At 38.8% G+C, this 16,350-nt stretch overlaps 1 protein-coding gene across 2 annotated transcripts in view; it reads right to left on the minus strand.

Annotated features, from left to right (window-relative positions):
* The window catches only part of Tmem131 (transmembrane protein 131), a 168,557-nt gene that overhangs the window by 58,727 nt on the left and 93,480 nt on the right, over nt 1-16,350 (minus strand). For both annotated transcript variants that reach the window (XM_076833104.1, XM_076833102.1), the window contains exons 5-7: nt 8,315-8,438; nt 2,246-2,362; nt 510-632 (exon numbers count right to left, since the gene is read on the minus strand). In XM_076833104.1, the coding sequence (XP_076689219.1) occupies nt 510-632; nt 2,246-2,362; nt 8,315-8,438 (364 nt within the window). The remainder of the gene's footprint in view (nt 1-509; nt 633-2,245; nt 2,363-8,314; nt 8,439-16,350) is intronic.

Consider the following 16,350-nt stretch of genomic DNA (forward strand, 5'->3'; position numbering starts at 1 on the left):
CTGAAGGAGTGACACTTGCCACACTTGCCACTCCTGCTGCAACAGAGTCAGGGAGTGGGTGAGGGGAGGTTTCTAGACTGGCTAAGATAAGGAGTTCAATTTTATAAATAAGAGTCAGTTTGCTTGACTGATTCTGTATTACCCTTTGCTGGATTTTAATTTCCAAAATGCCATCACAAAAAATTTATTATTATAAGAAATAAATGTAAACTATTTTCTAAAAAGTTTATACTGAACCAAAAAGAGCCCAGTTTTTCTGTACAGTTGAACACTTTTCAAATTAAACACAGAACACCCTGAACTATAAACACCTGAGAAGCTACTAAAAATGGTCCCCAAATTGAAAATCCAAACTGTTGTATTCCAAAATTCAGACTATAGTACAATTGTATTAAAGTTAACACCCCCTTAAATGCACTTATAAAACTCCGAAAGTTTTAACAAACAGATTATATGCTACAGAATCCTCACCAAAATGAGGCTTAATTAAAACCACTTCCTAAACTCACCTGTAAAGGCTCACTGTGAGGGTTGTGTATGTTTATTATGGGTGAGAAACTGCTATTCACAGGCACTCTGGCTCCAAGGAATGGCCTCAATCGATATGGATTTGGAACTCCAACACCAAATACCTATTTTGAAGAAGAAAAAAAAACTCCTCTGAGCTGCTTTTATAACTACCATTTTTATGGTTATAACTCTGGTTGATCTAAGGAGACTGACGAATCTAATGTAGATAGAAGAGTAATAATACCCTTTTTAAAAACTGAATTTGGCTACATATTTGATTTACTCAATGTATGTGCATTTGGAATGACGACTATAATATGTTGGAAATGGAAATGGCAGCAGTCCTTACAAAAACAAGAGAAAAGGGACTCATAAGATTTCAGACAGACCACAGTTAAACTTAGCCCTATGATGACTAAGCAGGGTGAACCAGTTATTCAAATGACACACACTTATTCAGTGTCTGTGACGTATGGTGCGCAGGATCACACGTGTGCGTGCATGCACACACACACAGCAGTCATCAATGAAACTTACAATCTAGTTTTGGGACAGACCAGATGTCAACAAAAAAGGTCTAAAAACACCCCTCTGGCTCAGAGTGGGTCCTGAACTGGGGATAGGGATAGGGCTGGGGAGGAGGGGAGGCAGTTAGCCGGCTGCAGTGTAATCCAGAGAGTGCTCATGGTGCATGAGGAGGGAAGTGGATAGGCTCAGGAGACACTCAGGAGGAAGACTGGGAGAATGACTAGGTGTGGAGAGGTACAGATGGAAGACAGCTGGCCCCGGGCTAACCGCAGCCCTCAGAGAGTCCACACTGGCTGCGACCAGTGGGGATGCCTCTGTAGGGCCACAACTTCCACTCTTACACTGTCTTCTTGCTTGCTGGTCAAGTGCATGTTAAACGGGAGTTGTCTACACAGCACTCGGAACTTACTGAACAAAGCAGCTGTTACTGCTTACTGAAAGCCTCTGAAACAACCCGTGAAGGCTTATCCAGTGGCAGCAAGCAGAACACGGCACTTCACTAAAATGGAAAAGTTTACTCTGATTCTTATTTTCAAAACAGAAGTGCTCTGGAGAATGGAGAGGAAATGTTTAAAAAAACAAAAAAAGGCATAGTAAGTAAGAACTGAAACACTTGAGTTCCTAGTAGCAAAGTAGGATAACTGGGGCAATCACTGAACCTTCCTAAATTTCAACTTCCTCGTATAAAAAAACATGAGAATAATAAAATCTAATGCAAGCAGAAGTTCATATAGTGTCGACAAATAAAAAATTCTTAATAATTTTAATATATAAAATCTTGATTCATACACAGAATGGCTGATTTACAAAAGATTTATTATATGATTCCTATAAACATGAATTTTCTTTAATAATCCAAACAAGGAATCTATGTAAAATAAATTGATCAAAATTTGAACAACATACCTCCTAAAAAAAACAAACACACTACATTTTAATTTCAAAGTTATTATTAAATATGCTTCATAAGTGTGTTAGTCTTTAAAAATTCAGTCAGTATAAAAATACTTTTTACTATTCTTTTGTTTTAAGATTATTTGTTCACAGACTGATGTCAATAGTGAATATAAAAATGCTGTAAGTCTAAACTCTTATATTTCTATTATCTCAAGTTTCTGAAGTGAGTTCTTAAAAGGTTGTCATCTGAAGTTGGCGATGATGATTATATTTTATAAAAATAAATAAAAGTTTTAATTCTCGTTCTTACCTGGTAAGTAAATACCCCATGATTAGATGTGTTAATAAATAAAGTATTTTCTACATTTCCTACTACTCTTGCAAGAAAAACTACATCAAATGATGTGTTTCCTCCCGGAAGAATTTTCTGAAAAAGAAAAAAATAATAAAGTTAAACTGGTGACCCTCCCTGCCCCCCAAAATCCGATCATACTGGCCAAAATTAGCTAAAGTTCTCTATAAGGAGTATCTTAGAATCATTTACATAAACTAGCTTTTTTTCTTTAAAATTTAAGCATTAAGTTATCCGAACTATTGCACAATGGAAAATAACAAAAAGATGTCTTCATAATGGATGTCTGCAGTCACATGGCTTGTCCATTACCAGCCCAGAGCCCTGTACAACAGATGGCTGCCTTGGACTCTGTCATTCAGTGTTTGCCAGGCTGGAATGAAGAACCTCATTATAGGCAGTTCCATGACCAGTCAATCAAGCAGGCACTGGACTGAAGCTGAGCCTTTCACATAGATGTACTACCCTACTACTAAGAAGCAGCTTGTATTATTATTCTGAAGAATAAGCCCAGGCCCGCACCCCTCCCACCTCTGCCATCCATCCACATAGGCACAAAATGTCCTTGTAACTTAAATTAGGAAAGAAGGCAGGGGACAAAGTACATGTGGGATCTCACTCCTGTTATCTGGGGCATACTGAAAACGTCACTGCAGTCAAAGAATTAAAAAAATTATTACACAAAACAACAGGGGCTGTTCCATGAAGTTCAAGGCTGGGACTGCAATTCTGCTTGCAGTGAAGCCTTAAAAGGCATTTAACAAGGGCTGGGATTGCGGCTCAGGGGCAGAGCGATTGCCTCGCATGTATGAGGCACTGGGTTCGATCCTCAGCACCACATAAAAATAAATAAAATAAATAAAGGTATTGTGTCCGTCTACAACTAAAAAAATTTAAAAAAAAAAGGCATTTAACAAGCAAAGCTGATAACCTCTTCCATTCTGAGTATAAGGCTATGACTCTAAAATACTCCAAATTATAGCTCAAAATACATGGCACTGAGACTCTGCTTTGCTTAAGGATGAAAAACGTTGGAAAGAGCATTTCTCCTGCATTATCAGCAACAAAAAGCAGAAAAACTTATAAAGTCACAATTGTCCTTGAACCTATATCAGAGATTGGTTATCAACCACCCAAAATTTCAGGAAGACAAACACTTCCAAGGAGAGACGGAATGTGACTACTGGCTCACCCAACACAGAGAATGGTACAGTTGAGGCTACCACCAGGAGGTAAAAAAGAATTCAGTGAAAATGTTTATAGAGTTTAAAATGTGTGTGTGCTCTCCCAGGAGAGCACAGAACCCCTGGAAGCTTTGACCACTAGGTGGAGCCACAGGAGTCAGAGATCAATGACATCCACATCTGCTGAGTCCCTAGAGAGTCAGACATTGAACAGTGGGCGCACTTTTGAATAATCCACAGCTTATGTAAGTAGTCATGAAAGAAATTATATTTTGAGTTGATTTGAGAACACAATGTGTACAAATTTGTGGGCACCAGTTAAGACAATACTTGAAAGGAAATTTTAGCATCAAATGATTATTTTGAACATAAATGTCTCAAATCAATAATCTATGTTTCTGCTTTGAGAAACTAGAAAAAGAGTCAATTAAATCCAAAGTAAGTAAAAGGAAGAATAATAAAGAGAGGAGGAAAAATTAAACAGAGTATAGAAAAAAATTAATAAAACCAGTGCTGGTGCCAGAAAAAGGCCTATAAAACTGATAAAAACCTCTATACAGAATAATTGAATGAAAAGCGAGAGGATGAGAACAAAAAAGAAGGAACTAAAATATGAGAATTATTGCTGGGCACAGTGGTGCCTACCTATAAACCCACTGGCTCGGGAGGCTGAGATAGGAGGATTGTGAGTTCAAAGCCAACCTCAGCAAAAGTGAGGTGCTAAGCAACTCAGTGAGACCCGGTTTCTAAATAAAATACAAAATAGGGCTGGGGATGTGGCACAGTGGTGGAGTGCCCCTGAGTTCAATCCCCAGTACACTCCCTGCAAATAAGTATTATTATATACTCTTTACACATAAAAAATGGTAAAGGAATATTACGAACAACCCTATGTCTATAAATTAAATAATTAGAGGAAACATATACCCCTTTTCATTTCTATTCAGTTGGCAATGATTTTTTAATTTGTGTTTTCATACTGGTGGGGGGTATCGAAGATTGAACTCAGGGACATTGACCACTGAGCCACATCCCCAGCCCTATTTTGTTTTTTTTTAATTTAGAGACAGGGTCTCACTGAGATGCTTAGTGCCTCATTTTTGCTGAGGCTGACTTTGAACTCGCAATCCTCCCGTCTCAGCCTCCGGAGCTGCTAGGATCATAGGCTGCGTCACTGCGCCCTGCATGTTGTTTTCTTATTTGATTTAAGTTGCCAAAGTTGTCCTTATTATACTTAGTAATACAGTGCAAAGATCTAAGAAGAAAAAGTTAATATCCTCAAGCCTTGTCCATTCTCACCCCTCAGGTTATCTAGTTAACCTGAATGTCTGTAACTTGATCTAGCTCTTATAATCAACGGTACATAGATTCTTTGCTTTCCATAAAACATGACATTACATCCTGCTCCACCACATGCCTTTCTTACATAAACACATGCATATTATTCACAGCATATCCTAGATTAACAGATACAGATCTATTTCATTCTTTTTGTCATCTGTATTCTGTTCAATTCCCAACACCATGCTTGAACATCACAGTTTAACCTAAAACAGAATAAATAATGTCCAGTTTCTACAATGAATTAAAGATAGTCATTAGTATTCATTAATGGCCTTCAACCCATAAAATTATTTTTCATTCTAAAGCACATGCATGTAAGTGGATCAAAACATTTAGACTGAAACAAAGTTTTTCTTAGTTTTCAGTTTGCCTGGAAATTGATTTACTCAAAAAATTTCAGACAATCAAAGACAAAATTATTTTTGTTTCCTTGCTATGTGTGTAAGGCATCCCCTTCCATAGTTCAAACAAGTGAAATATGACTATCCATACAATATTAAAAGACTGTATCCTTTGATGCAAAACATATGTTGTATATGGGACTAACCTGCAGTCTTAATATCAGGTAACTTTTAACTATAATTAGAAAAATATATTTAATTACTAATAACTGTAGATAAATTAATAATTGAAGATATATAAAGAGAAAAAAGATGTCAGAAAAACACGTTTCTACATCTCTTACCCTACTGGTTAATATGAAAGTGGCATCAGTTAATAATCAAAAACTCTATGAGTTACAGAAAATTTTTTATTGCCAAAGAAGTTAAGACCTGCCTAGGTTGCTGAGGATGACGCAGGGAGGCAGAGTCGCAAGGACACACAGAAAGGTATGCTCGCCTGGGTGCAGAAACACCAAAGCCCATGGCTGCAGGCACAAAAGCTGAGGAGGAGGGAAGGAGGTTATTTCTTCCCTCAGGAGTTCATTCTCTCTCCCTTCCTCCTCCTGAGCTTCTGGAGTCAATGTTACCGCAGGGAAGAGATGGAAAGATAAGGAGGAGGAACAAAGGTAAAAAAAGCAGATTGAAGCTGTATCCTTTGAAACAAAATCTGGACCATCTAAATGTTGCTTTTACTGTTTAATTCCACCTCCTGACAGCAGAAAACACAGATCTATTTTTAACTTGTTCTTTGATTATGTACACTTTTATTTTTCTTGTGGTGCTGGGGATTGAACCCAGGTCCTTGTGAATTCGAGGCAAGCATTCTACCAACTGAACTATATCCCCAGTCACAGTTTATATTTTTAAGAATTTCCAGGAAAACTATTCTCTTCACATAAGTTCATCTGTAGAAACAGATCTAGTTCGGAAATGGTAAAATGGTGATCTTTAGCTAATGTTGTTTGGTCCACACTGTTTCTAAAACTGAGTTCATTATCAATGTGTAAAAACTGAGAAACATAAAAATTCTTATTCCTGATTTTTCTTGAAGAATCAGAACTGTGCATGGACTGATACTCTCAAAGGCCACTAAGACTGCAGCCTTGGTGGGCCACATGCTCTCCACAGAACTCCCTGTCCCTCTGGCTTGTGAAGGTAGAGAAAAGAGTGAAAACACTGGCCTTTACCCCAAGTAAAGCTGGTGTTCAGAAACAACAAACATCACTTGAACTAGCAATGTTAAAAAAGTTATAAATAGAACATGTAGTGCAGATGTGAACTATTTTTGAACTGTTTCCATGTTTACCTGCCCTCTAACTCAACACACACACAGGCACTGAGGAAAGCTGGCTGGTTCCACATGCATATGAGGGTAGGACACAAGCCAGCCACTATAGTGCAGTACCACTGGGATCAGTGGGAGGCTAAGGGCCCGAGACTTGAACTTAGTTTTTTTTTTTTTTTTTTTTTTTTTTTTAAGAGAGAGAGAGAGAGAGAGAGAAGTTTTTAATATTTATTTTTTAGTTTTCAGCGGACACAACATCTTTGTTTGTATGAGGTGCTGAGGATCGAACCTGGGCTGCACGCATGCCAGGTGAGCACGTTACCGCTTGAGCCACATCCCCAGCCCCTTCACCTTAGTTCTTGCAAATAACTGCATGACCTGGGCAAACCCCTCCAGCATAAGACTTCTCATTGTACACACAGGTCTATCAGAACTAGAATTCTACTGAGACCTTTGCACATTTATAAGAATTGTGGAGTTATCTTTTAGGTACAACAAACACATTGATAATGAACTTAGGTGAAATTTACTTTCAGAAAACATTTAAGAAAAGAGATATTTTCCATTAGTAATACAAAAAATTTATTACCAAAATAACATGATGACTTATCGATACTTCATTTATAAAGTGCGTTTAAGTGAAAAAAGTCAAAATTATTATTTTTTAAATCCTACAAGTTTCTACCTAGTAACAGATGATGAAATAGGACTTTAGAAATGAGAAATGTAAAAAATCTAAACAACTGATATAAAACTAATAGCTTCTATGTTTAAAAAAGTTCCTTTTTTGTTCTTTATTGCATCTCTTCAGAGTCGTCAGTGGAAAGATGAAATTAGGTTCCATTTATTTACTTCTCTCTGATACTAGATATTTATACATTAAAGCTTAATGCATTCTCTTAAATTCAAAACTTAAGATCCAATTTTTTATTTTGGTAAGAAAAAAGTCCTTTTTAAAAAAATAACATAACAAGTCCACTGACTAACTACAAAACTGTAAGTAAAATTTTAGAGCATGCCTGCAGTAGAGCCCTAACACGGTCCCAAGATGCCTGTGACTATGCTGGGGCCCTGCCCCTGTGGTTATTTACAAGGCATGGTAAAGGATTTGGCAAATGTAATCGCGGCTAGCCGTCAGCTGACTCTCAGTGGAAAGGCAGTCCATGCAGATGGCCCTGAGCCAGTGCCACGAGTCTTCAAAAGCAGAGTTTGCTCCACTGGTGGCAGAAGAGGAAGAGTAAGGGGAAATAACACATTGCTGCTGGGGTGGAGGTGGAGGGGCCCCTAAGAAGGAATGTGGGTGCCTCGGGCTGAGAGGGGTGGTTAACATCAGCAACCAAATGGGGCTTCAGTTCCACAAGCACAGGAACTCAATTGTGCCCACAACTCAAATGAGTCTGGAGGTGGATTTCCCCTCAGCGCCTCCAGACAAGGGCTCAGCCTGGCAGCCTAATCTCCCCTGTGATAGCTGAGCTAACAACCCACTGGATTCGCAACCTACTGACTGCGTGCTAATGAGTGGGTACAGTCTTAAGTCATCAAATTTATGATAATTTGTTGTGCACCAATAGAAAGATGCTAAGAAATTATTAAGAGAAAATCAACTGACTGTAAGGATATTTAAGATTCCCAGCTGTTTTGTGTTTTGTGTTGAGAAAAACAATGTCTTTTTAAGGGAAGGAGTAATAACTCTCAGGAAACTGAACAAACTCAAATCTAGGAAAGATAAGAAACATTCAAGCCAGATTCTAATTACAGTGAATAAAATTATTCATCAATAAAATATTCAACTAAGCACCCAGGAGAGATAATTTTTAGCAGAGAAACTTACCCTATTTTGAAAAAATGATGCATGAAAATGTGATGTTGTAGCAGATATGGATACTAAAGTAATGGTTTCTTCAGAACTAGGATTATGTAAGTAGACCTTCTCCATTTTTGGCATTCCAACTGGCCTGTAAAAATGAAAAGGCAACTGTTACAAATACTTCAAAGATAATTCTAATTGTAAAGATAAGTACCAGTCATTTAAAACATTAAATATCCAAATTATTAAAAGTTCATATTCAAATATATTAAAATATCAAATTGATTAAAATGTAAAATTACACACAAAATACATTTCACTACTCAGCAAATATTTATTGAGTGTCTGTCACAGGCTACCCGCTATGCCAAGTGCCATGATACAGCAAAGTCAGTCTCAGCCCAGTGAAACCTACAACGTAATGAGGAACAGGCAGGGACCAAGTGGACCAGATTGGTCCTTTTCTCTCAGCAATGCCACCCTGCCCTCCTACAGACTGAGAACCATGTACTTCTCAAACTCCACTGGTAAATAAATGGGATGGATTCAAACTAAAAAGCTTCTTCTTGGCAAAGGAAACAATCAATAATGTGAGCATAGAGCCTACAGATTGGCAGAAAATCTTTACCACATGCACTTCAGATCATGCATTAATCTCTAGGATATATCAAGAATTCAAAAAACTTAACACCAAAATAAAACAAAACAAAACAAAAATAAAAAAACCAAGTTTGCTTTCAAAGTGAAATCTAATGAAGTCCACTTAGTGCTTCAGTAGCCATTCTTCTCAACTTATACAGCATCAGAGAATTCTGCACGTAAATTACACATTTTTTTTCTTAGCGTTCTATGGTCATTTCATTGTCCTGAGCCTTCTCTCTCCGGCAAGATTATCAGCACCCTGAGGACAAATGATACATCACATACTTTCTGCATGCTGCCCATAATATCTAGCACAGTCCCAGGCATGTGATAAGAGCATGCACGTGTGTTTGCTTGCTTTCTCTCTCTCTCTACACAGACACGCGCGCGCACACACACACACACACGCGCGCGTACACCCTCTCTCTCCTTATTAAGGCTCTCCTGATCTGATCTTACCCAACACAAACAAGTACGCTGCTAGGTTTTCACAATCCCAACATTCCACCCAGGCTGGGTGCTCGTGATTGACCCATGTCTCGGCCAACTGTTCACTGTTTTTCTCCTTAACCTCTACACCAATTCAAACTGTCACGTTCTAAGTCAAATACAACCTTCTTTCATGAGGCCCTTTCTTCATGCAACCATTTTAGGCCATGCTTTTAAAGATTTTATGTGCTTTTTAATTCAAATTCAAGGTTTGTGTTTAAACCCCCAACCCTAAGAAGCTGAAAATGCAGAGGCAGAACTGTGTTTTCTATCTGGTTCAAGTATCCAGTTTGCTTTTGTCCTGAAAGAAGTTCTGTCTCTCTCTTTTCTTCCATTCAGTTGATCGCCTCCAATTTAAGACTTGGGAAATTTGATTAAACAGTGAACCCACGATCATTTTTGCTAGCTAAAAAATTACTTGGGTTTTATGTATCTTCAAAGATGGCAAATTAGTAGTACATATGGGGTCTCCTTGCTACTCCCACCTAATTTGCCAACATTGCTGAAAGAACTTGAAAGTTAGAAGGAGGTATGGATTCTGAGAAATAACAACAAACCCAGGGAGAAATCCTTGGGGAACTGAAGGCTGCCTTGAACTGGCAGTTGGGAGGAACGAGGGGGATTGAGGGGCAAAGGGCAGCCCAAGCTGACACAGAGAGGCCAGGCAGAGGAAGGCTTCCCAACACTTACTCTCCACCTCCTTCCCTGTTGTCTTGAGGTCATCAGAGCCGATTCTTGCATCTTGGAACAGGGGAAAGGCTGGCAGCAGCTAGGAGCTGAAGATGGCTGTCCTTGAGCTCTTCTCTGAATGCCCTCTCCGGTCCTCCAAAGTCTTAGGGCCGGGGGTTACACTTTAGGAAGACACTTCTACCCAACAATGCTTATGCCTAAACACTGTTTCAGAGACAGTAGTGACAAATATGGGCAGTCAACAGTGTGTGCAACCAGGGTTCTCCACCTCGGGCATCAGTCCTCTTCTTAAATTCACAAGAAGGGAAAAAGGGCTTGGCCTTCTGCCCTTTCTTATTATGCCCTTTAAGACAGTAGCTCATAAAGTCATACAGTAAAATAAAACAACCTGAGTACATCAACTAGGCAATATATACAATGTGGTGACAGACAGGAATGCCAGCCCCAATATGATGACTGAACCTGTAAGAGGATTTATGCTTCCCCATTTCATTAACATCTTATTGCATGAGATGTATGACTTGCAAATATTTAACCCATTCTGTGGATTGTCTGTTTTATTTTCTTGAGAGTCATCATTTGGAGCACAAAATTTTAACTTTAAGTAATCTAATTATATATTTTATCTTTTGTCACTTATGCTTCTGTATTCCAACCTAAAAAAGAATAGTGCACAGTCCAGGGTAATTGAGATACATGGTGATGTTTTCTTCTAATGGCTTACAGTTTTGTTCCATTACATTTACATCTGATATATTTAGCTTTAATGTTACATTTTGAATTAATTTTGGAGTATGGTGTGAGGAGGGGTCCAAATGATTTTTTTTTTTTTTTGCATGTGGATATTAAAGTGTTCTAGCATCATTTGTTGCAAAGACTGCTCTTTTCTCTGTTAAGTTGTATTGGTACCACAGTCAAAATCAACCGACAACAAATATAAGGGTCTATTTCTAGAATCTAAATTCTTTTCCATTTATCTATGCATCTATCCTTATGTTGGTATGAGTGTCTTAACTACTGTTGCTCTGTACAAAGTTTCTGAAATTGGGAAGTGTGAGTCCTCCAATTCTGGTTGCCTTTTAAAGATTGCTTTAGCTGTTCTGGTACCTTATTTTCCATGTGAATTTTAAAATCAAGTTGTCAATTTCCACAAGAAAGACAACTGAGATTTTTAGGGGAATGCATTAAATTGATAGATCAATTTAGGGTACCGTAATCTTAATTTGTGTCTTTTGACTCATGAACATGGAATGTTTTCCTGTTTATTTTTTAATTTCCCTTGGTAATGACTTCTAGTTTTTGGTATACAAGCCTTACACTGATTGTGTCAAATTTACATTTAAGTATTTTATTCTTCCTTGATGTTATTGTAAATAGAATTTTCTTAATTTTAAGATTATTTATTGCCAATGTACAAAAATAGGGTTTTTTGTGTGTGTATATTGATCTTGTATCCCGTAACCCTAATAATCCTGCTTATTAGTTCTAATGGTTTTTTTTTTTTTTTCCTAAAATGCATTCCTAAGGAATATCTACATACTAGTGCACAACATATGCAGACAGACAGTTTTATTTCTTCCTTTCCTTCAGGGGTGTCTTTTGTTTCTTTATCTCGTCTAGTTGCCCTGGTCAGACCTGGGGTTTAATATTGAATAGAAGTGACAAGAACAGGCATCACTGTCTTGGTCTTGATTTTAGTGGGGAACTTTGTACTCTTTGTATGGTAAGAATGAGCCAGCCTTCAGGTTTTCATAGATGCTCTTTATTAGGTTAAAGAAATTCCCCTTCTATTCCTAATTTGTTGAGAATTATGAAAAGATACAGCATTTTTCATGTTTTTTTTTTTTTTCTGTGCTTGACATGTTTCTTTTCCCTTTCTTATATTAGTATGGTGCATTACATCAACTGGTTTTCAAATGTTAAACTAAAGCTTGCATTCTTAAGATTAAAACCACTTGGTCATGGTGTACAATTCTTTTTGTATGTTGCTGGATTCTGTTTGGTATTTTGTGGAGAATTTGTGCACATCTATTCAGAAGGGATAGTTGTCTATGTCCCGCCCCCCTTTGACTTGTTTTGGCATAAGGGGGCAATACAGGCCAAAAAGACTAAGTTGGAAAGTGTACACTTCTATTGTTTAGGAGAGTCTGTGAATGACTGAGGCTAATTCTTCTTTGTATGTTTTGTAGCAATCACCAGTAAAGTTATGTGCACCAGGGATTGCTTTCTGGGAGGTTTTTGGTGATTAATTTAAACTCTTTAATTGCTATAAGTCTACTCAGAATTTTAAATTTCTTCTTGATTTTCTATTTCCATTAAGACTTTCTGTTTGTTATTTCTATAGGCAAAAATGTAAACAAATGGGTATGAAGCTGTGTTTCAACAGACCTTTATTTACAGAAACAGAGGACAATGGGGGCTAGGGAGGGATATCAGCAAGAGGAGGGAATGGAACACCCAGACCTCCTTATCCCACTGAGATGCCAAATTAATACACAAAAAAACTCTTTTCATGAGAAACCCAGAAACTAGTTTAAGAGTCTCACCCCAAGTGAACTTGAAACCTGTTGCATCAAAGCTGGTAGGAAAATCTGGTACATCAACTCTCTAGAGCCTCCACCCCCGGCATAGCACAGCACAACAAGGTGGAAAATCCCAACTTCCAGCTTCTCTTGGGCAGGGAGAGAGCAGGCTGGACCACACGCCCAAAGTCTTGATTTTTTAGGGGCCTTCCTTCCTGAGGCATGGATTTCTATCTTGTCTGAATCTAGAGGCCACCGAGAACAAAAGCAATGGTTTGTCCTTACAGATATACAAGGCATACAGCACACCTGTGATCACAATTGACAAGCCATACAAGAATACACTAAATCCTTTGTTTGTTTTGTAGGTTTAAAGTATTTTTAAATCAAAACTGGGGAAAGTAAGTTCAAAAACAGGTAAAACTAATGTACTATTTAGAAATGTGTGCATATACAATATAACAGTAAAGAAAATTTAGAAATGATTAGAAGACTGAGGAAAAGTGGTTAATCCTGTAGAGCAAGGAAACTGTCACCGGGACCACATACAGAACAGGGTCTAGGTGCTGAAAAACGTTCTCTTTCTCCAGCTGTGTGGTAGATGTAAAAACACATTTGTCATGCATTTTTCTCTGTGTAAGTATATCATACAAAAAAGAAAAAAAAAGTAGAGATAAGGTTACAGTGAGGTAACAAAAATACTATGGAAAGTAAAACAACTCTACAATTGTTAAACACCATATAAAAATGGAATAAAGGGGGCTGGGGTTGTGGCTCAGTGGTACAGCCTGGCCTCACATATGTGAGGCACTCGGTTCAATCCTCCACATCATATAAAAATAAATAAAATAAAGGTATTATGTCCAACTACAACTAAAATTAAAACAAAACAACCAAACAAACAAACAAAAAAACCTAAATAAAGCATTGGTGGCTTTCTTTTCTCCCCCAAACTACAAAGTGACCAGAAGTCAGTAAAGATGGCTTTGTTATGTGTGCTATTTCCTCAAGGTCAATGAAGTGGAAGGAGTCTGCTGAAGACCTACATTGGAGGCCTGCATTAGAAAAATGCAATTTGGTTTTACCAGTTGATTCTTATCTAACCATCAATGATAGATGAAGCCTATTTAGTCAGATATGGAGCTCAGTACGCTGGAACATATCCCTCGATAATCCACTGTAAAAAAATGTTAGCAAATGCTATTTAACAATAGAATGTTAGGGAACTCATTAGGTAGCTATTATGATAAATAACTCATAATGCATTTATTTGTCCAAGTTGAAATATTGTCTGTTTACTTATAATCTTGTCTAACTTCCTAATTAGGATTTCACAGACATTCTTGAGTAAAGCCCTCAAAACAAAAGGAGAAAAAAAGAAGTGAAACCCTGGTCAGAATTTCATGTACTCATGTACCTGACTCTCAGCAGTCACACATTTAATCTGCTTTTCATCTGCTGTATCATCTAAATCAAAATCCAAGTGGCTATATGTTCCCATTTCTTCTGTGGCTTCATTTACAGCCGAATCTGGGACTCTACATTTTCTGTCTTTCCTGAAATGGAATGATAATATCTTTTTTCCATATTACCCAAAATACACAACAGGGTCCAAAAAATGCATAAGTTAAGAACTCTTCACTGTCTTTTGTATACATATCACACTTCTAAAAAAGGTTTTGATAACAGTTCATGCTGCTTTATTTCATATACCATTTGAGGATTTCTTTACAAGCTGATGTGAGTTTTGTGGCTGAAGCTGCCTCTGAGGCCTAAACCTAGCCTGGCTTGTGGAAAGCTATGAGTGCCGCTGCTCTGCAGAAGTCGGGCTGATGCTCCCCGGCCAAGGGCCCTACTGCAGCAGCTCTCCTGGGAAGGCTGTACCAGACTGCCCTGAAAGCTGGGATTCCACAAACTAGTTTCTCTGCTTTACATAGGAAAGCAGAAACCTGGGCTAACATCTCTCCCTGGCTTACAGCCCAGCCACCACAAGGCCCACGGTAGTTCCATGGCTCAACAGCCTGCTACAGATTAAGAGTGGAACCAGGGCTTGGGTTCTGACTGGCGATGGCAGGCTAAGGAAAGCAGGTTTGTGAGGACACTTCTGGCATTATGGAGCAGGAAGCAAAATACTCTCAGACCCTCAAATAAGAAGCAACCAACCTGCTCAATTTTTAGACCCCTTAACCAACTGGCTCGTGGATCCTAGATGGGAACTCAGGACTCTGAAACAGGTGAGCAGGTACAAACCCATGCAGGGCCTCACACTATGGCCAGGACACTGCAGGAAGAAGCCGTCTATAGTACTGCATGGAAGAGAAAGTCTTCTTCCTCAAGCTTTGTATAGATATGGAAGAACAATGACAGTACAGAAATAAAAACACTCCTTTCAACCTCAAAGTTCACCACTTCTGTACTGTGTTTTAAAAATATGCTCAGCTACAATCCAAATAGAATTCAGGCTAAATATCAATCAGTCACTACCCTGTGAATTTTTCTTAATGTTATCCCTTGTGTGACTTTAATCAGTCCCAGTTAAGGAGAAAACAAGGTATAAGATGGACAGGTCTTTGAGGTATCTTTTAAAAAGACAGGGCTGCAGAGGGCCTGCTGTATCAGAGGACGCTGGAGCAAGGACACAGGAGTCCACAGTGCCACTGAGGCTGGCCTTGCCCTCTCTTCAGTGAATGAGCAGAAAGGAAAGGCCCTAGGCCATGTCCCATAGAGACGAACTCTTGCTCAGAGGAGATGGGTCACGTACTTAGGTTGTTCAGTGAAGCCTGGAGTAACAAGGACAGAGGGAGGGCTTAAGCAGGCCATTCTAGGCATGAGTGTCTGCACAGAGCAGGCTGCCTCTCATTCTGGGCAGTGTACCCAGCAGGAAGCAGAGGGAGGCTCCATGCTCCACCCTTTCCCTTGGTGACATGAGCAGATTCAGGACTATGGCACATGCTTATAAATACACAGTGCATTATTTTTCTGTGCTTTGTAACCAATTGCCACAAACTTAGTGGTTGAAAGCAACACCACTTGTTGTAGCATTCTTTAAGAATGGCTGCATTATCTGCTGAGGGTCTCAGGCTTCTGCCTCCTGGTGTGGGCAGGCTGGCTTCTCATTTGAAGCTCGAAGTTCTCTTCTAGACCCATTCAGATTGTCGGCAGAATTCAGGTTGTTCTACCTCTTGCTATTCAGTTCTTCTATTTCCAAAACCAGTGTGAAGTAGCTCCCTTGCATCAAATACCTCTTGTGCTTCAAATCTCCAACATTTCTGTTCCTAATTGCTGCAAACACACTTAAAAGGCTCAAGGATTAGTTCAGGCCCACACAGAGAATCTCTCTCTCTTAAAGGTCAGTTGATCTGGGACCTTCATTATACTTTGTAAATCCTGACAGGGACACTTGGGTTAGTGTTTGAGTAATGGGGAAAAAGTGTGATCAATACATTACTAGAGGCCTGAACATTTGCAGACCATCTTAGAATTCTGCTGATCACACGCAGCCTGTGTGACCTGCTTGGCTGGACAGGTAGAATTTAAAAATAAAGATTTCTAGACACAGCCCATGCTGGTCCTGTTTGTTTCCATTATTGGCTGCTCCAAAGACAGAAGGAGGCACAAAGGGGACAGGGTCGAGTATTTATAGATGAACCAGGCTGATGCAAGTGGACAGCTGTTCTCTGCGCTGCAGCAACAGAACTAGCCACTAACTGTCTGTAT

The sequence above is a fragment of the Callospermophilus lateralis genome, chromosome 14 (assembly GCF_048772815.1).
Source record: "Callospermophilus lateralis isolate mCalLat2 chromosome 14, mCalLat2.hap1, whole genome shotgun sequence".
Taxonomy (NCBI): Eukaryota; Metazoa; Chordata; class Mammalia; order Rodentia; family Sciuridae; genus Callospermophilus; species Callospermophilus lateralis.